Source organism: Larimichthys crocea, chromosome II (genome assembly GCF_000972845.2).
Source record: "Larimichthys crocea isolate SSNF chromosome II, L_crocea_2.0, whole genome shotgun sequence".
Taxonomy (NCBI): Eukaryota; Metazoa; Chordata; class Actinopteri; family Sciaenidae; genus Larimichthys; species Larimichthys crocea.
Genome location: NC_040012.1, coordinates 8,429,335 through 8,454,541, shown reverse-complemented (window position 1 = coordinate 8,454,541; position 25,207 = coordinate 8,429,335). Strand labels below are relative to the sequence as shown.

At 41.8% G+C, this 25,207-nt stretch overlaps 2 protein-coding genes across 4 annotated transcripts in view; both read right to left on the bottom strand.

The window, feature by feature from the left end:
- zzz3 (zinc finger, ZZ-type containing 3) overlaps positions 1-2,593 on the bottom strand; it is a 20,923-nt gene extending 18,330 nt beyond the window's left edge. The window contains exon 1 of one of the 3 annotated variants that reach the window (XM_010741560.3): positions 2,460-2,593. The gene's annotated coding sequence lies outside the window, so the exon portion shown is untranslated. Of the gene's footprint in view, positions 1-1,241; positions 2,021-2,110; positions 2,404-2,459 lie in introns of those variants that run through there. The other 2 variants (XM_019253594.2, XM_019253595.2) reach the window with 2 other exon arrangements.
- A 183-nt stretch (positions 2,594-2,776) lies between these two features.
- usp33 (ubiquitin specific peptidase 33) lies at positions 2,777-23,265 on the bottom strand. The gene is made up of 24 exons (XM_027290191.1): positions 23,079-23,265; positions 19,745-19,843; positions 19,116-19,169; positions 18,935-18,997; positions 15,812-15,961; positions 15,372-15,480; positions 13,611-13,680; positions 12,047-12,160; positions 11,753-11,831; positions 10,111-10,555; positions 9,878-10,018; positions 9,652-9,767; positions 9,026-9,198; positions 8,835-8,905; positions 8,717-8,750; positions 8,546-8,591; positions 8,250-8,430; positions 7,989-8,115; positions 7,656-7,825; positions 6,128-6,209; positions 5,866-5,974; positions 5,138-5,240; positions 4,394-4,462; positions 2,777-4,075 (listed from the first exon to the last, which is right to left on the bottom strand). The coding sequence occupies exons 2-24, from the start codon at positions 19,826-19,828 to the stop codon at positions 3,918-3,920; spliced, it is 2,748 nt and encodes a 915-aa protein (XP_027145992.1). The 5' UTR covers positions 19,829-19,843; positions 23,079-23,265; the 3' UTR covers positions 2,777-3,917.
- Positions 23,266-25,207: the final 1,942 nt, after the last annotated feature.

The following is a 25,207-nucleotide window of genomic DNA, read 5'->3' as shown; positions in this document are numbered from 1 at the left end:
TCTCTCTCCCTGCTGTTGGTGGGTTTTTTCGACAGTGTACTCCTCCAATGAGTAAGGATGTAAGGATGTAACGATGCATCGTGACACGATTAAAAATTGGTACAAATGCATGGCGACTCGCAAAAAATGACGGAAAAAATGAGTCGTGATCCTTCGCAAATGCAAGAGAAGTAGGAAATGTTCTTTTTCTTCTTTTTGTTTAGAAGCTGGTTGGTGATTCATTTGTTCAACGTCAGACATCAAGTGACTTACGGCACTGCGTAGGTACGGAGCACAGAACGAGGAAAGACATGGCGACGGTGGAAAATAGCTTTGAAATAGAGGACGCGCCGAGCAGTTTTAAATCCCCTGTGTGGCGGCATTTTGGATTCCCTATATACACAAATACAACCGGTGAGAAATGGACAGACAAAACCAAAACAGCATGTAAATATTGAAAGAGACTGCGAACATATAGCGGCAACACGAGCAACATGCAGCAGCCACCACAGTGAGAAGCAAAGTAACGTTACACCAGTTTACTTGTGAGATTGTTTCTTAAGGAGATATTTGTCATGTATTTTGTTGTTTAGGATGACCGTGTAAGTTGCACTTTTTTTTTAAAAGATAACACAACCTGAGAGTCTCTGTAAAGAAAGCACCTAAGATTATTTTTTCCTACAAATAAAAAAGATCATTTTATTTGGTCTGTAGCTCAGTTTGATCGTATCGTGAACAAAAAAATCGCGAACCGCATCGAGTCGTGAGTTGAGTGTATCGTTACATCCCTACCAACGAGCATAGTTTTGTGTCTTCTATAAATATTCAACTGCTGAATAAAATACAAGAGAAATTAAACTATAAAAAGGCACATCTGAAGGAGAAGCATTAAATTCATTACAGGTTGCGTCAACGCTGGAAAACAGCAACTTCCACTCACAGACAACATCTTTTAAAAGTGTCACAACGTGATTGTGTTATTAGTCAGTGCAGCTCTCCATGTGTGTGAGTGTGATCCTCAAATCAAACCACTTCCTGCCCCTCACTAAAGCGCGTGTTTGGTAGTGAAGTTATGTTAACACGTGCTGATCACCTTTACCCACGAGCATGACAGACAGAGGAGTTACACACGGGGTCCTCTGTCATAATAAAGTCTGCTCTCATTGGAGATTTGAAGGCTTTAAAACAAACAAGCTACACACACACACTAAGTGAGAGATTTGAGGTTTGAGACAAACAAACAAAGCTTCGTGCTGTGTTACCGTCGTGTTGGACTGCTCATCTTTGTAGTTTAACACTTCCACGGAGGGGGTGGGGGGGCCTACTGGCAACAAAAATCCACGGAGTGGTGTTGGTATACATACCGCTCAAATCCACCCCCCCTAAAAAACATCCGAGCTAACCAGCTGAATGTGGACAAAGTTGGGAGGATGCTGGTTTTAAAAAACTAGACAACGTTGCAGCAGCAGCAGCAGCTTGCAGCAGCAGCACGTGTCGCCGGGTTTAAGTTTATAAGCACTAGTTTGGGTAAGAAGATGAACTCCTTTAAAAAAAGTTCAGGGGTTAAAACTAAGCAATACATAAAATAATAATAATAAATAATAAATAAAACAAGCCCAGCCAGTTGAGCTCATAAGGAGCTGGCGAGCAAAAGCTAAACGTTAGCATGGACACCCCCCCCAACTAGTTTAGACCTAGCTCGCCGTTTAGCTTTAACTTACCGTTATAAATATATAAATATAAATAAATATATAAAACATTAACGCCTCAGACACCAAACTGCAGACTGTTGCACCCGTGAAATCCAAAATACGAGCTGTGCTATGACACCCCGAACGGTACACCACCATCAATAAAAGCCTATTTTCTGCTTTTTTTCTTTCTCCCCCTTTTTTCCTTGTGAACGACTAGTTAACCGAGCTGGCTACCGTTACCTCGGCGACTAGTTAACTAGTTAACTGCACCGTGCAGGCGGAGAGAAGAGTCTCCGGTAACGGTTAGCTTTGTAACTAGCATTGGGTTGAAGCTAGAGAAAAAAAAAAAAAACTAGCTCGACAACTGCAGCGATAAAACAACACACATACAGCTGGGAAGAAGACAACAAAATAAAAATAAAAGAGGCGATACTAACATTGTATCCACGTCGAGGTTTGGTTAGCAACCGTTAACGGTTATAACGGCCGTTTTCGGTAACCAGTTAGCAGCTAACCAGGCTAACTAGCCTGCATAATATCAGCTAGCGCCTCCCCGAGCTAGCTGATTGTTCCGCGCATAACTTTGCCGTTTGTGTTTGTTGTACTTCCAACAAATGCACCGGGTCATAGGCAATTTTATGGTGGTGGTAATTAATTCAAGTTGTGTCGTATTGCTGCGCCACCAGCGCCGTTACTCGCAGGTAAACACACAAGTTAAAAAAAAAAAGAAGAAGCCAAAAAAAAATAAATATATTTAGCGTTTTGTAGCTCGAGAATTACACATACCTCACTTCCGTACATTTGCTGCACGTTCGGCCGCAGCCATGTTTTCAATCCAAGTCAACTAGTCCGGGGTGTGTGTGTGTGTGTGTGTGTGTGAGAGAGTGAGTGTGTGTGTGTGTGAGAGAGAGAGCCGATTCAACCGCGCTCGTCAAAATGCAACACTATACTGTACATTTCCTTTTTTTTTAGCACCCCCTCCTTTGCCAAATAGTGCAATCTGTCCCACACTGCGCTTAATTGATGACAGATTATTGATTATTCAGATTATCCCCTCTCTCTCATATAACAAACCACTCTTTTAAAAAAATAAATCAACATGCTCAACATGTTTTCATCAAGTTTTTAATAGTGTCAGCCAGCAAAAGTCAGGATGGATCTTACTCAAGTGACATCCAATATGCAAAAAAAAACAACTTACAGTACAGCATTCTGTTTTACCCCCCTATCAGCCAACACATGAAGCAACACCATGCTCATACACAAAAATAATGCCTTTTTTTGTTTTAATTAACTGGATTGCTGCTGATTACATACTGCAATAATGCTTTCTGTAGCTGTACAAGTCAGTGAAGACAGATCCGGATCGTGATTTGCGTGCATTTTTTTTTTTCTCCTTTCTTTCTTTATGAGCAGCTTTGCATTTACATGCAGTTACATGTGATGTTAAAGTTGGGTTGATTGAGTGTTAAAGCATGCATTCTTAACAGACAATGCCTGCCACTTATTTTCTACAAAAAAGAAAACTCTATTAACATATTAAATCAGTCCCTTCTGTGATAAATAACCATGTGCTGAGTCTTGACCAACAAACTATCAGTACTGGTACATTCAAATACAAACCAGACATCTGCGTCAGCATGCCAATTTGTACGTCTACAGAACAGTGCAAAACATAAAATTCATTCCTGAGACTAGTCAGTAATTAGTCCCTTCATAACCTTTATGATTTTCATCACCTCTTAGTGATCACATTTTGCTCTCCTTACCATTCAGCGAACAATATTCTCATACAACAGGAAAAATGTGTGATATATCTACAGCAAGATGTGTCGCGATTCATCGATATCAGCAACACATGACACGTGGACATACAGTATGTGCTCGTTTGGTCAAGAAAAAGAAAAGAAATATGGCATTCAGTGGAATTTTTTTTTTTTTTTTTTTTTAGCTGCACATAATTTAAATTCTTGGTTCTGAAAACAACCTGACACATGAAGACTACAGTGCTAATAGAAATTTAAGAGCTCTTTATACAGATTTGTACAACATGAACAAACCTTTTCAGACATGTTCATTCCCTCTGTCAGCTGTCAAAGGCTGTCATGTAGCGGTTAAAGATGAGGTCCTTTGCTTTGAATGCTTTAGAAATAAAAAGTCAAGTGCAAAATAAAAAGGCTTTTTTTTTTCGTTGATTAAATGTCTTCTGTCGTTTTCTTTTCCCCTTTCCCGCTGAGTGCTTCATTAAACGGAGCGCGTCTCCACCTCGATCTTCTCCTCCGACTGCGACGATTCGGCTTCCTGGTGGCTGACGTTCGGCCGAACCGTCACGAGTGGACCGCCGCCGTAGATGGAGTGGAGGAAGTTCCACGTCTCTTCAGAGATTTGCCCCGAGTCAGCTCCTGTGGGGTCAACGCAAAACACACACATGCACGCTTAAAATACCTAGATAATGTAGTATTTTTGTTACAATACCTGAACCTCTCCATCATACACCTAACATACAATCACAATGATAACAACAGCTCCTTCAGCAACAGACCGCTACTCCCACCATGTAAAAAGGCGCGCTACCACAGGTCCTTCATTCCAACAGCTGTCAGACTCTTTAACACCAGCATGACTTTTCTCTATATATTTCTCATTAACGAGTAATTTCTTGTCCTCCTTGTGTATACGAGTTGACAAGTGAATCTCAAGTCTGTCTTATCTCATCGTACCTTGTTTGAGCGTTAGATGGCCGTTCTTGTTCACTGTGATCTTGGAGTTATCGATTGGTCCCGGCGGATCTTTAAAGAGAAAAGACAAATTAGTTGTCACGATCACAGAGCAGAACACGGAAGCTAATGTTTTATTTCGAAATATTCTCAATGCTAATTGTTTCAAAGAGCGGGTGTGTTAAAATGTTAAACGTTTTTTTTGTCACGCCATGAAAAGAAATTTCGGCTCCCCACATGCTACAGAGAGAAAGCAAACATTAGAGGAGCAGAAGTCAGAGAGAGAGAAAGAAAAAAGACATTTGCAACAGTGCACGATGTAAGTTGTTATAAATAGATATGACAATACAAACCAAGGGAAGCAAAAATAAATAAATAAAAAGCACAAGAAACCGAAATATATTTTGACACTTCATTTTGCTGTAGCAGGAGGGAAACTTGACTCGGGGGACCAAAGAAAAGTCTTTGAAGATAAATCAATAGACAAAATGGGACTTCACAGTTTCTTTTGAACATGAGCGAGAATTTTGGATGTCCCAAATAAAATAATTTATCTTTTCCAATTCATTTAAGCGTACAGACCTGACACAGGCCGTTTGTTTTGAGAGAAATTAACATCAAACACAATCAAAGCAGCTTTTCTATGATAGATCATCAGCAGCAGGCAGATAGCAGGAAACATTTAGCCTTTTAAACAGACATTTAAACAAGACCCAGGGTAGAAAGGCAGGACTTCTGTCCAATTACCATTGTCTTTTCCTTTGACAAAGCCCTCCCACTCACGAAACCACTGCATGCTGATGCAGTATATGACCACTGGAGACTCCTCCTCCTGGAACGCCTTGTTCAGCTACAGAGCAGAGGGAGGAGATGGGGAGAGGAAATGGGGGAGGAGTGAGCAGTGGAGACAAGAGGGAGGAGAAACACAGGAAGGGAGGGGGAGGAGGGGTGAGAAAGAAATGAAGTGAGGATGAAAGGATTGAGAGGAGAGGAGATGGAAAACCTAATCAATTCTCTGTGGTAGTTATTCCAATTAGAAGACAGTCTTAACACCACACTGCACCAATTTCATCTTTCTTGGAAATGGCAATCCCTTTTCCTCGTTATCTTGCTGAAGCTCACACACACACGCACGCACACAGACACACACACACACACACACTTCTGAGCAGCCATTGTGTGAGTGGGCAGAGTGAGCTGGCAATAACAGCTGCATCTGTCCCAATGCATTAATGATAAGGCTTTCATCCGACTCACACCTCTCATCTCCTGCTGGGGTGAAGAGCAGCAACACATGCAGCCCATCAACTGGTTCAACAGACAAGAGGATAGAGCCTACACACACACACACACACACACACACACACACACACACACACACACACACACACACACATACACACATACACACATACACACATGCACGCACAAGCTCCATCTTCCTTTCTGGTGAACATATTGGTTAAAACGCTTACTCTGACAAACATGTCCAGCTCCGACTTGCGGCGCTTCTCCAATTTTTCTATCTCGATCTGGCACGTGTGGCAAACGTACAGGTGGTTGACAGCTGGTCCCCCTCCGTACCTGCAGGGAGCAAGTCCACGTTAACTCACACAGATGAAATTTACTTGACAGGGGAAAATTATACTGCGACCGGGAGCACATTGAGTAATGGGAAAACTGAAAATGTGTAAAGCCTCCAGCCAGTCTCACAATTGGCCTGTCTGCTGTGTGTACCTGCTGTAAAGGTGATCCCACACGTTCTGCGGCAGCATTACTACCAGGTCGTCGATGAATGTTGCTTTGTTGGGCGGCACACCTGATGGAACACGATGGAACAGCCATCAGACGTTAACAGGGTAACTTTTGAAAAGGTCATAACTGTACACAGACGTAAAATACATTTGTTGAGGATCAGTGTTAAAAACACTGTGAGTATTATTCTGTTGAAATATGCACAAACTCATCAAAGTCAGTGCTCAAATGACTGATTACTGTCCAGTTTCCCACCTCCAGTTGCCATTATTAGAGCAGTGGTTTCCAACGTGGAGGTAAGGACACCCCAGAGAGTCAAAAATAAATAAAAACTGTTTATTTTTCTCTCAGATGTTTGCTTTTTTTTCACCTCTTCAAGCATTTAAAAAGGCCCAGTGTGTAGGATTCAGTGGTATATAGCAGTGAAGTTGTGGATTGAAACCAACTGAATACCACTTGCCAAGTCAGTCGGAGAAACTACGGTGGCTATGAAACTTGTTTATCTGTTCTGGGCTACTGTAGAAACATGCTGTTCCACCATGGTGGTAGAGGACCCGCTCTCTCTGTGGATATAAAAGTTTCATTCTAAGCTAACAAAAAGTCATGTGATTATACACTAATGAAAACATAATGAGTATTATGAGTTTTTATATTTTTAAGATTATTTTGGGAGAGAGTGAGGAGGGGGAGGACATGCATCAGGGTCCACAGGTCAGAATTGAACCCTGGGTCGCTGCAGCAAGCTCTGAACCTTTTGTACAAGGGGCCCACGCTTTACCAGGTGAGCTACCTCTCTGCTATGTTTTTTTTTTTTATTGATTTGTTTGTGAACAGTTCAAATCTTGATCTGGAAGTGCCAAAATGAAAATTTCATGAGTGCAGAAAACCAAAGACATCAGTACTACAGAAGAAAATGTGGCAGGATAAAATAACGAACCGTAAAATGAAAAGCAACGCTTAAAGACTAAACTAATCTGTAACGCTTATCATCTGTACTTCTTTATATTCAAACATATTGCACCACAGTTTTACTGCACTAATATTATCTTCCTCGCTTTACTGTATGTACCTGACTAGCCAGTTATTATGTGCTGGTAGCCCCAAAGGAGGAGGAAACAACATGTAGGTGCTTATTTACAGAAGAGGAACATTCATGTTCATTCTTTCCTGCTTTAATTTCCAATTCCATAATTTCCAGCTCTCCCTGAATAGAGGGCTGAAAAGAAAGGAGCTTGATTGGCACAGACTCTTTTCGAATCCTTCCCTCTATAAGAAAAGACGGATCGTCCGCACAAAGCGAAGTAAAACCCCTTTTTGAGAGTCTGCTATGTTGTGATGGGAATACTCCACTTTGTCAGAGTCTAAAATCCACGGCTAGGATGAAAGCAAAAGCCGTGTGAAGAGACAGTAGAGCACAATGCTTGTGCACAAGGCAAGAAAAGGGGTTCCTGTTAAGGGACACGTTGACCTCCAAGTGCTTTCTGTATGACGCTGACACGGTCGCACGCACCTCCATGTGAACAGAGGAAGTCGTCGTTGGAAATGGGCCCCGGCTCTGCAAAGGTCTTGAACTTGTTTAGCCACTGGCGGGAGATGTAGAACTGCAGAAGGCTGGGCTCCATCATGTTGAATAAACCCGACACCCTCCTACGTTCTTTCAGTGCGTCCTCGTTGCTCTTTCTGCGACAGGAACAGAGCACGGATTAATCACTGCCGCAGCGGCGTAATCAAAAGTAACATGTACGTTATGAATATCAAAGCAGCGCACTGAATCTGTCACAGGGATGAATGGGCTCTTGTTTACCACTGTGTATATTCATTGAAGTTTTGTGTGTTGGCTTACTTATAGAAGAGCACGTAAGCTTCAGCATTCTGGACACAGGATTCAGACACCTCGGTGACACTTTGGTCATCAAATTCATACCACAGATTGTTCACATCATTCCTGCAGTACGCTATGTAGTGGCCACCTGGGATCAAACAGGGGAATGTGTTAGAGCAGCACTCATAAATCTAACAAGTACGTTGTGAAATTTTTTTTCCGACAAGCTAATGAATGCAGGACACTGGTGTGCGCCAACTGAAAGCAGATCTGCCCACTCACTGCTGGCAGTGCCGTGGTGACAGATGACTGACAGCAGGTCATAGTTGGAGGTCTGGGCGGAGCTGTCTTTGGCCAGGAAAGGCTGCAGGTCCAGGCCCTCGAGCGGGAAGGAGACGTGGGTGCTTATCTTGGTGGAGAACATCAGTTCGTGTCTGAAGCGTTTCAAGTGGATACACAGGATCTGGAGCAGAGGAACGCACATAGACGTTTTATTTTAGAAATGCGGCGTGTGAAGCCATTAGGGGAAAAAGATTTTAGTGTCTTCATGACATGAAGTACTGGAGTTGTCTGTATACCTCTGGCAAACTTTGCATTTTACAAAATTTGACTCCGTTTCGTAATCTAAGAGGAAAAAAGACGAAGAAGATGGGCAATCATTACAGTTCCAGACATGTGTTTGTATCTGTTTTTGTTCGTTTCAAATAAATGAGTAGTCCAGATCAGCAAAGTCAGAATTAGTTACTCACTTCTTGCATTTTTCACAGCTGTACATGTTGTCTCCTAGAAAACAACAAAACACTCTGTTATTAAGACATCCATCTTAATGTCTGTGCTGAAAGAACACATTTACACCCACTTACTCACCCTTTAGTTCATCTCTGGCGAAGAAAGCTGCAAGACAATCTTGTAGCGTAACCACCGGACCCCAGAACCAGCTAAGAATAGAAACAGACAGAGATGGCCAGTTACAAACAAGAAGGGCAAAGTGTAAAGCACTAACGCTTACCGTGAATATACCGTGAATACTACAGCGTACATGTTATTAAAACACACACCTCTTGATGTATTCCATGACAAATGCAATCCAGCCCTGCGCTGCGTAAGCTTCCCCACAGGAGCCGGCTTTAACCAGAGAGGTCTGGTGGGTGGATGAGTGGAGCTTGGCCAGGTCTTCCTTCCCTGGGATGGGCAACGAGATATCCTGGAAGTTCTCCAAGGTCACAGACACCTGAAGGCAAAATAACACAGACAGTAAAGCTTAATCTTTGGTCACAATTCAAATGGTTTTGTAGCTTGGCAGGAGGATATTATCCTCATCATTACAGCACAAATGTCACAACATGTGACATGACATACATTACGTATGAATAAAAAAGAATCCACGTTGAATTTTAGTTTATTGTCAAGTCATTCAACTTAGTATCACTCCCTTATTTTCCCCTGGTCATTCATGCCCCACCTCCAGTGGCTCTATGCCTCACCAGTGCAGTACACCACGCCCAGTTTGAGAGCCACTGGTGGACAGGAACACCAGAGCTAAGCACCACTCACACATTTTTAGGACCTCGAAATAACTGGTGTCAAAAAGTTTTGTCCTTAGTTGTTAGTGTTCGCCTGTTACTGTCTCTCTCGCCCTCTCAGCAATCCCATCCTAAAAGATATTGCAGATATCCACACTAACCCGATCACAGGTGAGGCACTGAACCGAGCTGACAATGGTCCCATCGAACACATCCGAGATGACACTGCGGTATTTCTTCTGACGCTTGTTCTTTGGCGGGGAGAATGTGGTCACCGCTGTGGCAAGGCAGAGAGAGAGAGAGAAATGTGAGACTAGTGCTTTACGATATGTCAGCAAAGACAGACACGGGATAGCTTTGACTCTGGATATAACTGCCTCCGAGTACCTTTCTTGTGTGCGGAGTTCAGGCTCGGCCAGCCTGAGGCAGCTTTGGGCGGGCTGCTGGACATTTTGGGAATGTGGCCCTCCATTGGGACTGGACTCTGTGGTCTTGTGTTGTTGGACATTTGGATGTCTGGGAAGGAATCTGGTGGAGGAGCAGCCCAAATGTTAAAGAGATTCAGTGCCATAAATCTGATCAAAATGAAACATGACATGCCTCTTCTTCTCCATAATTACCTGATGTTCTTCCTTGAACCTTGATGGCTCCCTGGCTGCTGATAATAGGCGTGCTTTCAGTGGTGGTGTCAACATCTTTGTCCATGTCTACTCCAGTGCTTCCACCCATAACACCATTAACTCCGGAGCGGTAAAAGTCATTAATCATGTTCTTCTCCTTCTGCCACTCTCTGTTGGCCTGGATCTCGTCTTGTTCGGGAATCAGCATCTCGGCCTCGTTGGTGTCGTCTATCAGCGCGTTCCCACCCTGCACCTCGTTGTCGGCCCGCTCGCTGCTGCCACAGGACTCGCATGACTGGAAGTCATTGTCTGACTGACTGCGGTTGTCCTCCTCGCGGCTGTCGTCCACGGTGATGCCGTTGGACTGGTCGTAGGGCTCGGGCAATTGCTCTTTTAGCTCCTCGTGGAGTTGATCCATTAAGCAGCGCAGAAACTCCTGGGAGTCCTGGAGGCCGAGTGGGGATGACAAGAAATGTTAGTTATGTAGGCAAATTAGTTCTAGCTCGGAAAAGAGAGTTTTTTTGCAGCTATTTTGGTCACCGCACTGTGAAAGTAGTTAATTTGCTTTCCCTGAAAAGAACACTGAAACTTAATGCAGCACTTCCTAAATATAATCGAGCTTGACAGACATAGCAAACCTTTCCCAAAGCTATTTTTTTTCCAATTTACAAAAAACAACCACTTCACCTCCTTGTTTAATCACAATTCTGCATCGCAAAATCCGAAACCTCACCTCATGCTCATGAATGCCCAATCAAACTTAATGAGCCTCAGACATCCAATCTCCCTCTCCAGCCAAATGAACTCTCCTCTCCCAGGACCAGGAATGTTAACTTCATTCATAGCAATGCTAATTCCAAGGCTGTGCAGCCCAGCATGGCGTGACAAATGACTATTACTCAGCTAACTCCTCTGAACAAACACTGGCAAGCCAAGAGGAAACGGGCCTTTTTTTTTTTTTTGTATCAATTCACCATTCAGACTTATACAGAGGCGCTGACGTGCTTCGGCACAACATCCTTTATATCTGTAACATGTAAATCTTCTCTTTCAAGCACCACCTGGAATCAAATCAAGCAATTTAACTTAAGGTTTAACATGTGCATCTGTGTGTGAATGGAAGTCAGGTGGTAGTAATTGCAAAGTTTATCTGGCTGAGTGATTTGAGATGGAGCTAACGTAATTTCTGTAAAGGAATGAACATGGCGGGATATGGAGTGGAAGAGAAAATGGAGAGACTGTATAAGGTCTGGAACAACTTTATAGTCCAGGCATCAGGCCCATAATAATCACAGCTCAGCACACAATCATTCCTTGAGGAAAATTTACTGACAGACACATTTATGTTATGTGCTTGGCCCCATTACATTATATCACAGTCATTTATTATAAAGAGAAAAACAATGCATTACCCACACATCTTTGAGCACATTCTGAGACACCCACACATCGCTACAAGCATGATAATATTCCGCTAACTGTATAATCAGTTCAGTCCTTAATAAACGTTTTATATTCATATTTACTCATTTGCAAAACACAAGAGATAAAAGCAATAACCGTGTGAGGAGTGTCTCCATGTTTTATTTATGCAATAAATACGAGCACACGCACATTCATTTCACCATCTGCATTGACCCACCTGCTGAGAGTATCCTCTAAACATCGGGTTTATGGCTTTGATTCCCTGGAACAAGTTGGTTGGAACCACGTAGGAGGGTCTGCAGAGTGACAAAACAGAGCCCGCTTAACATGCGTTATAATACACAATCAGAGCCTTGTGTGATGTGGAGTTTGAAATTAAGACGAGCTGTGACAGGAATGTGCTGCCATATTCTAAACGTGGGAAAAGGTGACAACCGGATTATGAAAAATCACCGGTGGCTTGTGGGAAAGTGATCCAAAACAACAACAGAAGAATGTGACAGACACCCACCTGTTCTTGTGCCACAGGTCTGACACCAGTTTCTGGTAGCTTTTGCAGAGCGCAGGCTTCTTGTCCGTCCTCACCATGCCGCCACATTCAAGAAAGAACTGTGTCAAGGGTGGGCTGCAGTGGAAAGAGGGATAAATATATCATATGTGGGCACTAAACTAAATATCTGGCCTTTAACAGATTCAACAGATGTATTCTTTTTACCAAACAGCTGGAAATGTGGTGGGTGATTCACAAAAAACATGCGTACAATCCTGAATCCAAGCAAAGCAGATATAATTCAGAGAAGTACAAGATAGCGTAATGTTATAATATATTATGTTCGCAGATGACTGTTTAAGGTCTGCAAATCATCTTCGGGTTAGTATGTTTTTGCTATTACATTTAGAAAGTTCAAACAAAGCAGAAAATGACAGGAAAGGAAATCCAGAGAGGTTTGAATTCAGCATTTCTACATAATTCTGTCTTCTGCTCGTATTTTTTTCTGATTCATTCTCTTTTATTAAAGTCATAATTCACCCGTAGAGTAATATCGCACATTCTCAAGAGGTACTGAAAACTCGACACGCAGCTGAAAGGAAATAGCTGAAATAGATAAAACAGCTGAGGGGATCTTATTTGATGGATACTGAGCGGACAGGAATTTCTCAAGAAGAGAGACAAACTGCAGAATGAATAAGGCATTGAAATGTTCTCTTCCCTCGGTGGGAGAAAAGTCCTTCAAACTGAATAATGACCTGACAGTAACTCAAAGAAGCAGCGCTCGTACAAACAGACATCAAAGCAAAGATTTCAGAAAAGGTCCCTCCTTCTGCAGCTACATGACTAAGTCTCCCCCCCCCCCCCCCCAAAATTTCTGGGAATGTGATCTAGATTGCAAATTTTGACCCACATCTTTTTCTCCCCATTTTGACTTGTATGGTATGTTGCTAAACCGAGCAGCCTCAGTGTAAACAGCGTTACAAAGGAGGAAGAGCCCTCTGCTGCTCCATGAAAAATAAAATTAAAAGTTAAGAGGTACAAAGTAAGTAATAACACAGCCCAAGGCTCTGCAGCCGAGCCCTAACTTAAGTGACAAAAACCGACAATCCAGTCATAAAGAATGAACCAGAGGGATTGGCAATTCAATGAACAATAAAAAAAAATATATAAATGAAATAAAAAAAGCAGCAGACAGGGAGAAAAACAGTAAAGGGAGACGCATGGTGGAAAAAGAAAAAGGTAAAGCAGAGGAGAAGGGGCAGAGGAGATGGGGAAAGAGTTCATTTGTAACAGAAGACCCTACAGGGAACTACAAAGGGCCATTTCTGCCGTCTCGAATGCTGCACTGCAGCAATTCCAGCCATCACTCTCGCAAATGAGCAGGGCTATGGTACTTTCTCACAAGAACCAGGCAGGAAGCGATAGAAACAGCGACTCGTTACTGAAAAGAAGTGTGTTCAAGGCGGGAGCCGCGAATGGAAATTGACTCGAAGAAACAGCGAAGGGCACGTAGGCGATGTAAGCGACGCGGGGGTGGACAGATAGACAGCGGGGACATAAGGCAGGTAAACGGTGGTCTCACCAGTTGGACAGGGCCTGGAGGGCAGCGTTCATGTAGCAGGTGTTGCCTATGTTCTTCAGTCCTGTCAGGCCTGAGGGAGTCAGAACACACAGGGGAAATTAAAACACTCATCAAATGCTTGTAAGTTTTGATGGCGGCCTGAAAGCCTCGACATCGTTCAGAAGACTCATTCCACTTTTACAGCAGGAGCAGAAAAAGTGGCTACCTGGTGTATCTTAAATCAGGCACTGTAGCAAACAGTTGTACAGTATGTTTCTGACTAAAGCAGTGCTATCTGTTCATCCTATACACTCCAAGAGTCAAACCTGTGCAGAAACAGAAAGTATAACGTTGACACAGATTTGGCGAGTTATAATCAGCTACATTCTTTTTTTTGCCTATTTGTGTTTACATTTTGAGGAAGTGGCACCATTAAAAGTATGTCGAATTAGCTATCGTCTGCTCCTGTTTGCAACGTGCCAGTGAGCGTACAGACAACCATCACTGGGTTACTCTGATACTGAAGAAAATGTAAAAAAAAACGTGGTGATTTACAGAGAAGTTCTGGAGTTAAAAGGAGAGTTATACAAGCTTTTTTCCAAGCAGATATTATGACGTGTATTCATGGACATCAGAGATAATGATATACCTGGAAAGTGTAACTCACACCGAGTATTAATATCATATCATGAGTTATTCCTCTGCAAAGTGCGGTAATCAGGATAAAGAAGCATAACTGCGTTTGTGTTAATAAGGGAGCAAAATCATCCAAACTACAATAACTACACCAGCATGCATCTGTCACATCTGTCTCCCACGTCATGCCCCACCCATCCTTCACCTCTCTGGGGAGGCGCCCCTCACAATTTATAAATCATCATCTCATGTGACCAACTTACTCTGCGGAGGACGTTAGTCTTACAAAGCCTGTTTACCCCGCCTCCCGATCATATGATCTGTATTTGTGACAAAAATAACCGAGGCGGCGACTGGTGCCAACGCCTGAGCTGCGCCACATGAGGTTTAACATAACATATGCCGTTCGGAGGCGAGGCCTGTGCGTGTCTCGCAGCACTGAGCGAAGAGATTATTTGCATTGGTGGCTCCAGCGGGACTGAAACACTCAGCACTGAAGTGTTAGTGTTTAACTCAACTCACTGAGGTACACAGGAGCGACCTGGTGGTCCTGCTTAGGGGCCGTGTGTGTGTGTGTGTGTGTGTGTGTGTGTGTGTGTGCCTCCAGTTTTTGTGGTGTCTGTATCCATAGAAACAGAGCTAGTTTCATTGGCTACAGTCTTTAAGTACATTTAAACCAAGACTTGAGAGAGGCAACACATCAATCAGCGATCCTGGCACGAACGTTTCTCTTGTAATTTCCTCTTTTATTAATTCAAATCATAATCTGTGCTTTGAAGTAAACCGACTGCTGATTACTGAGTTCCTGTGTGTCAGACTGAACCTCAAATCATCCGTGCAATGGTAATTTTTTTATTTTATCATACTTGGATTAAGAGCTGATCGAATTTAATTAAATTTTAGTCACCTCACTGACTCCAGAAGTATATTAGTTTAATTATTAACATGATAATCAGGGCAAGAAATGTGTCTACTGCAGCAGTTTAACTGTAGATTAGACAGTTCTGTGTTTATGTGGCCTTCATTTCCAACATTTGTTTCTTTCTTCGCTGACCTTGTAGCTGAGAACTACCAGGATTGTGTTAACGCAGCTGAAACAAACAGTGTCTCCAGTGAGAGATGAAATTCATGTTGTGCTAAGCTGACCTCTGGCACGCAGGTCATCCTCCTCTTCTGTTTCCATGTCCAGGTCTTCACAGCCACCATTAGGGGGCACTCTCAGAGAGGTTGGGCTCCCGGGGGCCCTGCTGTTATCCTGCAACAAGAGCACAGCGCACACAGACCTCATCATAAAACTCCTATCTCGTGAATGAATAACCACATACAATTTGACAGTTCAACTGTCACTCGGGATAAACTGGTGGAAGTTGTTATTATAAAGCTCTGCCAGTGTTACAGGAGAGCACATAGTTATGTCACTAAACAATTATGCAGTAAACATGCAATATTAGCCTGTCAGTGCAGATAACAAAGCGTTATTTAACTGATGTTGTTCAATAAAAACCCTTATGACTCCAAATATAACAAGCATTGCTGTAAAGCTGTAAACAAACATGATGACAAACAGAGGGGAACCTGGCTCTTACCTGAGCAGCGCTCTGTGGGGACGGGAGGGGTTTGCTGTTGGTGTGGGGCGAGTGAGGACCTAGTTTACGCTCCAGGAAAACCTCCTTGCCGCAGGCGTAGCACCACACACGAAGTGTGGTCAGGTTCACCGTGAGGTTGTGCCGCGTCTCCTGCACACAAAGTTTGTTTTTCTTTTAGATAACGTGTGGAGGTGTGTCTGCGGGCGGCTCGGCCTGCCTAACCTATGATGCACAAACTAAACTGCAGGTACAGTTTACCCGAGCAAAGTGTAACACATTACACTATTATCTGTCCTGTTAATAACACCCCTAGGGGGTCCTCAGAGTTACTGCAGGAGGGCTGTGAAATTATGGTTTGTTTTCTTTTAAAATAAATTATGAACACACACAATAACATAAATTCAACATGTTATTAGATAAATCAGCCTATTCGAATAGCGACACTGATGGCTACCCATGAGTACCTGTGCAATCACGTGTGTTTGCACTACACGTACAGTAAGCCCAACCTAATAGGCAACACAGCTGTAACAATACGAAACACTGAAGACCTCTGGTCTACTGCATATCACTGACAACATTAAACTTCTGTCATACGATGTCAAAGTCGTTGACAATATTCATTTAGTAGAAAATATACACAAAACTAACAAGACAAGGCAATCACATGACAACAACAACAGACTACAGTGCAATCCTGTGGTTTAACTCTTGCCTCTAGGCCACAAGTGCTTGCTACAATCATGTAAACAAGGTGTAAAGGCTGTAGTGAACTTTACACTGAGTGCATTTATTTCTAATGTTTTTTTGTTGTTGTTTTAATAATTTTAATTTCCTGTTTCACATTTTTAAGTGCTTGTTTTTGTTTGACCAAAACCCAAAAGTGACGACTGAGAAGCTGGAACTACATTAGTTTTGGCATTTGTACTTGAGAAATTACTTGATGATACTCAATCAATGTTTCTGTTTTACTTTAATTTAATTAATTTAATTAAAGTTTATTCCCAAGAAGCTGACATTCAACACAAGCATTCATAACATCCCTCTTTTATGAGACTTCTTGTACAAAATCAACCTTCTTAACGTCTCAAATATTAAAACAAAATCTAAAAAAATATTTTGTTTTCACAATGTTGTTTTGAGCTGAACGTCTCAGGTTGCAGGTTCAGGTAGAGGCTGAGTGAGGGTTGCAGAAGGACAGATTTTTTTTTTTTTTTTTCTGCTGACCCACTACTGCTCTGACGAACACGGGCAGACTGGCAGGTCGACGAGAGACTGAACGTGAGCAGCAGCCGACCAGCAGACCCTGCATTATTCATCAGGGCTGCATTAGCCTTCGCACAGGCCGGGCAGAGAGGAGCTGGCAGAGGGGACACACCAGACCGAGCACGGCCATGAAACTCCCAAGCTTAAATAATGTATGAAGGAAAGTTTGCCAGGTAGGGCATTAATAACAAGCTGGAATTATATGGCTTAGAGGATGTTTCTACCAGCCTGCGTAATGTGTTTGATTTCAATTAACTGTTTTGTAGCTTTTATAGGGATAATTTGTGATATTAGGTCACTTCTGGTCTGCTAAAATGTTAAAAACATTATATTCAAATGACACAAATCCACAAAGCTTCTTCTGCACAACCTGTCTGAGCATGTCAGCAGCTCATATTACACTCACAAAACATTTATGTTGTTGTAGCACAGGTTTGCTTCACAGTGTGATTTTCTGATTTAGAAGCAAGTCAGGTCTGGTTCTGTCCTACAAAAACAGTCTCCTCTCTGGCCCTCAGCACTCGAAGACATTACTGACTGAAATAAATAAGAAATAAGAAACTGTTATTATTCCTCTCAGGGGGGTTCTATCAGCAGCATTTGCACAAACTCACAAAGAAGTGCTCAAGGACTGATGAAGAAAACTGTGAGGCTGCGGTAACCTTCCAGTCATTCATCTGCAACGTGAAGAAGGATTCCCAAAAGTTGAATTCACTGCTGCATAATGATGTTTGAAATGTGATCTCCATGTAAATACTAATTACGTGTCTCATTTGGTTACCAAAAGTACACACAGAAGTGGAGCTTCAACTTCTGAAATTAGCTGATCTAACTGCAATTCCTACCTCAATCCTTTGAAACCGTCGCTCACATTTACTTGCAGTATAGTTTACTACTATACTGATCCAACAGCAGATTTTCCTACTGCACAGTCGAGAGATTAAAATGTTTCCACCCCCTCCCCCCGGGTTTCCAAAGCGCTAATTAAGTATGACCTTCTTTCTTACAAGATTGAAAGATGTTTCCGCTAAAAAAAAAAAAAATGAGGCTGGTGTGCTGCACAGAGAAATGTCCTGGATGAGCAGATGGATATAAAATCCACTGCTGATATCATTTACAGTCAGCTAATATTTCTTTCACCAGCCCGCTCTGTATCAAAAGTCATCTGAGTGGAGGATTCTGCTTCTGGAGAGCTTTGCACTTAACAGGCTCTTTTCTGGACAATGGTTTGAGCAGCTATGCGGATACTAATAGGCAGAGAAAATTATATGTTTGCCTTCCTTGTTCCTCCTTCTCGCCTTCTAACCCCACTTGGCCTTGGCGTGCTCGAAGGGAAAAAAAGCCTTAGTCAACACTGGGAACAGCAGAGGCTGAGTAAAGATTCAGAGCCGCCGGGAGGGGCAGATACAGTAACCATGGAGCTGACAGTACTACTGAATCTCCCCCACTTCCCAGAGGAATGGCAATTAATAATGGATGATCCGCTGCTGAATGTGGAGGTGCAGGCAGACAGAGCTGGGTTGATGGTTTTTATCAATTCTTGCACTTTAAAAGCTAAAAAGATCCACGTGCCGGCTCTTAAATCGCAGAAAGAAAAATGTTTTAAAAATAAAAGTAATGCCGCAGGCAGTTTTAGTCCAAGTCATTGCTCCTGGGACTCCTGATGTGGTATTTCTGTCCTGTCCTGTCCCGTCTTCTCTTCTCTACAGACTCCTCTTTTGGCTGCATCTTTTTTTTCAATTCAACATCAAAACGTCCTCCATTTTAGTCACTCCCCTTCCTTCTCACTTTTCATTTCTATGCATTAATTAATATTTCCCCCGCTGACAGGCATCAGTAAAGTCCGAGGTCTCTCACCTGTGAGTGCACGGTGCTGTGGTCAGTGTGAGATTCTCCACAGCCGACGTACGCGCAGCCATTCTGGACAGAAAAACAACAGAGGACACCGGGATGTTTTAAAAAAAAAATGAACAGAAATCACATGTTTCTGGTGACAAAGTGTCAAATCAACTTTCTTTCCTTTTCATCACTCTCTTACCTCCAGACACGCCCACAAATTTGGTCCTCCGACTTTACAGTCTTGGCACTGGCCCTGTAGACATGTTTGAAAATGAAAATCAGCGAGACGAGAGCAAAGTTCAAGAGCAAACTTTCAACACTATTAACGGCAGACTGCACCAAGTTAATTCCATATAGAAAAAGTATAAAAGGATGATGGCAATAATGAATCAAACTAACACAACTTGGACCGCCATCAGCAGCATAAATCGATAGTTTTTGCTAAAATTGACACTTACTGCAGCTGTCAGTCGTGACAGTGTTTGCTCAGTGTTTGCATGTCTAATGGCTCTGACTGAAACTATGTTATGCTTCCTGTGTGCACAAACCCCCACCACAGGGATCACACTTCTATAATTTATAATATAGACAATATATTTATAATATATTTATAATTTATAGGTGTGTAACAGCTCCTAATAGCCTGCAATCAGATACAAAAACAGTTTATAACCATAGAAGCATTGAAATATTAAGTATAGAAGTATTCAAGACTTAAAAATCAGACTGAAGAGTGAAAGTGAATTCAATGGTTTTGAAGTCTGCAGATACCCTGTTGGAAAAAAAGAGCAGTAAGTTATGAGTACATGATGATGGAGAGTCACTCACATGGGATTTTTGAATGAGTTCCTCCTTGGTGATCTCCCCTACGCAGTCCAGGTGGGGGCAGTCACAGCTGGACGCCGGCGGCATATTTCACCCACAGGTCTGAGAGAGAGAAAGAGATGAGAGGGCGAAACGTTCAGAGCACAGCTCGCGTTTTAAGTCAGGTGACTCCTTTTGCGTTCCTATTTATAAAACAATGCAGGACTTCTTGTTTTGAAAGTGTTTATCGACCACAGTCTGACACGTGATAGAGTAATAGGAGATAGATCAGAGGAACAGAGGGCAAGTAAAAGAGTCAGGCTGAACGTAACCCGAGTAACCGCCACACAACATAAGTTTTTCCATGCCTGCATGACTGACAAATTCCACTTTATCATCGACCGGTGACACGCCAAGCGGCACATCACGCCACGGCTGTCAACAAGTCAAGTGGAACGAGTGGTATCTGAATGCCATCGCCATAAATGATTTTAGTGCTGACGATGCAAAAAAAAAAAAAAAAAAAAAAGCAGAGACTGTTAAGACGAGCGAGTCTAAACAAAACTTCCGCAAACGCTCCCCGAATGATTCATTTCTACTAATCGCCAAGGCTCAATCTATAAAACGTGTTTATCTCCGTGGAAACTCTGGTGCTTTTATTCAATTCGCCATGACAACAAGATAGAAACGGATGCCCAGCTCGGAGACAAGTGCAGACGTGGGTCATGTGCGTAATCACCACCGGCACTCAAAGCAGCAGTGGAGGACCTGTAGCTGCAGAGGTAACAGAGACTAAAGGAGCCAACATCACAGGGGTGAAGAAGAAATGTGTTTACATGTGCTAAAGTATCCTGATTACATTTAAGTTTTGGTGGATTGGGGTTAGTTAGTTGTGCATGTAAACATCATATCCTGGTTATCCGAGTTATAAAGTTATAAGTTGAGTTATAAACAATCAATACAGTCTGTTTTCTACTTTTATATACAGGAAAGAAAAGCAGTATTGTCCCTTTTCGTCCACAAAAGCCCATCTCTGTATCACAGCATCCTATAAAAGCACAATACACCTTTTCAAACAGCTCGGTACACTTCTACCATTTAAAAATACAATTATGTGTACCCCAGCTGAACCCCGGTGTTTGCAGTTGGTGGACAGCGTAGCGTAACAATGTGTGTCACGCTGAATAATGCTTTTAAATCTGAGAAAACACACAAAGTACAAATGTGCTCCTGTCATAAATTATTTTACACCCTCGTGATGGACTCACAGCGCTGCTGTGCCTTTATTTGCCCAGTGTGTGTGTGAAAAGAGGAAGATCGGGGAGTAAGAGGAAGACGTGCAGCCCCGTAGGGTGGGATGACAGGAAACCACTGGGGATTTCTCTTATCGGCCTTCTTGAGTCTCATCTCCTCGACACACTGACACAGGCTCACAAACTGCCTTAGGGGGACATGAGGGAAATGAGGCCCGTCCATCAAGAGTTTTGTATTTGAACAAGGAGCAGAGTGCGGAGACAAATTACACAGGGGAACGTGTACGTTTGTGAATGAACAGGTTCAAATGTGAGAAAAGAAATAGGAAAGGGAAAGTATTCACTCGAGAACAATAAAATATAACAACCGTCAAATGTATTCCAGGAGCTGTTAATATTTCACCACATCTGCTGTCTAAATGTGTAATAACAAAATCATAATAATCCGCATCAGAGCTCAAACTTGTCGTTATCGTCCATCACCCACAACACGCCACATCCTTGAACGTGTGACCACTTTGCCCATGGCGAGGCTACACAGCGAGGGCCTTGTTAGACAGAGGTTGCACAATGACATTCAGCCTTTCGAGGAGTGTTCAAGTGTCAATGGTGTGGTGTCAGCAGCAGAGCCCAGCCTGCCGCTGTCGACTGCGCTGCACGTGAATCAGCACATTTGAAACCACACCAACACTGTTAAAAAGAAAACAACAACAACAACAGTTTCACAGCATATACCAGCCACCTTCAGACCGAGGATGCACAACTGACACAACCATCCTTTTTATATATATTTGTGGTTCTCACAAAACAATAAATGTGTATCCTAACAACCGGTCAAATGGGAGATAAGCATGAACACAGGAGGGGAAGCTGATCCCCAGTTCAAGTTCATGTTCAGCCTCGTTTCCTCACCAAATCAATGCGTTTATTTAATAACACAGAGCTTCTTCATTTACAACGCATGACGTGAATCCAAACAAACCGATAAGGAACGAGAGCATCTGCAGTTGTATTTGTAGTTACAGGCTCCTATAGTAGCCCTGACCTTTGGGGTTCAAAAAGTCAAATCAACAAATCCAACCAGCCGTCTGCAATCACTGTTACTACACAGCAGGAAAGAAACGAGCATCCGGCGATTTACACATTCATTTGTAGAAGAAGAAAAACCATCCTCACCCTCTCTCCCTGTCATTGCAGCCACCATAATTCATTCATGTCCACTCCGGCCGTCTCACCACCACGGGGAGCAGAGCTTTTTGTTCCATCTGATTCAATTGCATTGTCCTATTTGAACCTGATTTTAATGTTGCATTCTTGTAATTTGATATACTTTTTGTTTGTTTCTGTTATTTGCTGTCTACTCTCATTTATTCTAAGGTGTCCTTGGGTGACAGAAAGGCGCCTATGAAATAAAATGTTATTATTATTATTATTATTATGATCCAGGGAGGGGGTTTAAACCAGCACAAAGAGGTGGTACAGTACAGTCAGGGTGGGGCGTTGACCCAAAGCAAAGCAGGCGGTGCACATGAAACCGATGTCACCGGCTTCAGTTTTACAACACAGTGAAATAATAGTGCACAAACTATAAAAGCACAGTTTAAACGGAGAAGACCGTCCACAAAAGAGGAGCAAGCCGAGAAACGTAACCTCGCAGCTAATGTTAGTTAGCTATGAAGTGCGGCATTTTTTATTTATTTATTATTATTATAATAATACATTAACTTATTTTCCAGTCTTCCAGAGTTAGTGTGTGGTTAATTCAGCCAGCTGTGGATTCAAACACAGCGTGTGTTACATGTGTGGCCTGCTTCACACTGAGCTGTCAAACGCAGGCGAGGCGTTGACAGCGGCGTCACAGGCTAACTTAGCATTAGCCTGTTATTAATTGGTGTTTTTAAAAACATATAAATATATTTTTTAGCTTTGCAACCAAGCTTTAACACCTATAGCAGCGTGAAAAGCAAGCTGTGGAAAAGGTTTATCCACCTTTGTTGTTGTTGTTGGAGTGAGATGGTGATAACCATCTTAGCATGCTAAGCTAAAGGTTCCTGTCTTACATGATCACACATATAAACATTTCTCGCGTCATCCTCGGCGCTCACCTCTGCGAAGGAAAGACGCGACGCTTTTCTCTCGTAGGTCCAGGTGCAGCTCGACGTGTAAGACGCAGATTTCAGTGAGTATTTACAGACATGTTTCAAAGGGCAATCCTTCACGTTAACGGTAACCGTTCCCGTCCCTCAGCGTGGTTGCTAACGTTACTGCTGACTCCGCCCCTTTCCGGTTTGAAAAAAAAAAAAAAAAAACCTCACACCCCGTCCTGCTGTAAACATTACATCTACTCTGCACACTCACACCGTTTACACTGCAAACAAACCTGTGTCTGTGCATTAATACAATGTTACTACAACAGTTAATCAGCTTACACAGAACTTATTATACCCCATGTCTCATGCATACTGCACTTTTATAACCAGTGTCTATTCTCTGTACAGTCTCTCAAAGACTAAATTCTTTATAAGGTTTTAGATTTACATATTGCATAGTTCACTGTTACTTGGTTTTTATTTTACTGTTACTGGTTTTATTCAACTGTTATTTATACATGTGTATATAGTGTTAAAATAGGATATTGTATAGGTGTATAGGGTTAAAGTTTTGTTTTCTTGCTATCACTTACTATCTCACTTACCGTTTGGGAGCTGCTGTAACAAACACAATTTCCCTGCAGGGATTAATAAAGTATTTCTGATTCTGATTCTGATTCTGATATACTCACCCTCTTCTGTAATCTGACACAAATATGGTCAATCACTTTTTGAAGTTGTTGCACATTATTTAACTGTAAATTTGATCTTTTATATACCTTTAATATATATACCGTTTTAGATATAGTTTTATATATCTATATATATAATGTGTAATATATACTATAGAAGTAAAAATAAAAAGCTTTGTACAATACACAAAAAAACAGACAAGTTAAAAATGTACATCATTTTAATTGTGTATGTCATATATTGCTTATTAACTATCCATATACGTAAATGTGTATACAGTGTATATAAAACTTATTCTGTTCTATCATATTTTTATTTTTCTAGTATATCTTAGATTTGTTTTCTACTTTATTTTTTTATTTATGAGTACTTTTCTACCTTGTGTACTGTGAGCTGCTGTAAAAAGTGAATTCTCTGTGTGGTCTATACATTAAGTCTATCTTATCTCTTAAAAAAATAACATTTGACTTTTTGGTATCATATTATGATCATCAAGTGTACAAGATGTGCAAAACAGTAACTAAAGGTAAATGGCTATGATATAAATAATATTGCACGTGGTAGTAATGGAATGGAAATATAAATCAGATAAAAATAAAAAATATAAAAGTTCTCGTGTGTAGGTAGTGGTAATTTAAACAGAAACAGAAACTACAACATGATCATGTGGTGCAGGTGTTGTAGAGTCTGACAGCAGTATGGATGAAGGACCTCTGGAACTTCTTCTTACACCGGGGTGTAGCAGTCTGCGGCTGAAGGAGCTGCTCAGGGACCCCACAGTGTCATGTAGTTGTAAGCAATAAAATACAGGCTCATGCACAGCAGCAGGTATTTACGTACACAGGGTGACTGATATGAAATAGTGTAATAGCCCCTGAAGATGGTTACTTCCTAAATTAAGGGTAAGTGTGCTGCAAGTGAAAAGAGAGTCACCTGGCGATGAAAACACACACGAGCAACATGCAGTAAACCCATCCCAAGCGCCATCTTATGTGCATTTTGGGAAACTTACCCTCAGAATTTGAACATCAAAATGTGTTTTATTGGATAAGTAAAAATCATTTAGGACAATATAGTTTTAGTATTGGGATTGGTGTTATCCCTCCTCTTTCTGTGTGTTAAATATGTATTTTAAACCATTTTGAATTGTTTATTGTGAGGTTGACAAACGTTGACTTATCATAAGTTTGATGCCTTAATTTTTTGGCCTATTTTTTTTTTACTTTAAACATTAAAAAATTGAAATCTTAATTTTAATTGTGTATCTCATATATTGACTTATTAACTATTCATATACCTGAAATGTGTATACAGTGTATATAAAACTTATTCTGTTTATCATATTTTTATTTTTCTAGTATATCTTAGATTTGTTTTCTACTTTATTTTTTATTTATGAGTACTTTTCTACCTTGTGTACTGTGAGCTGCTGTAAAAAGTGAATTTCCCTG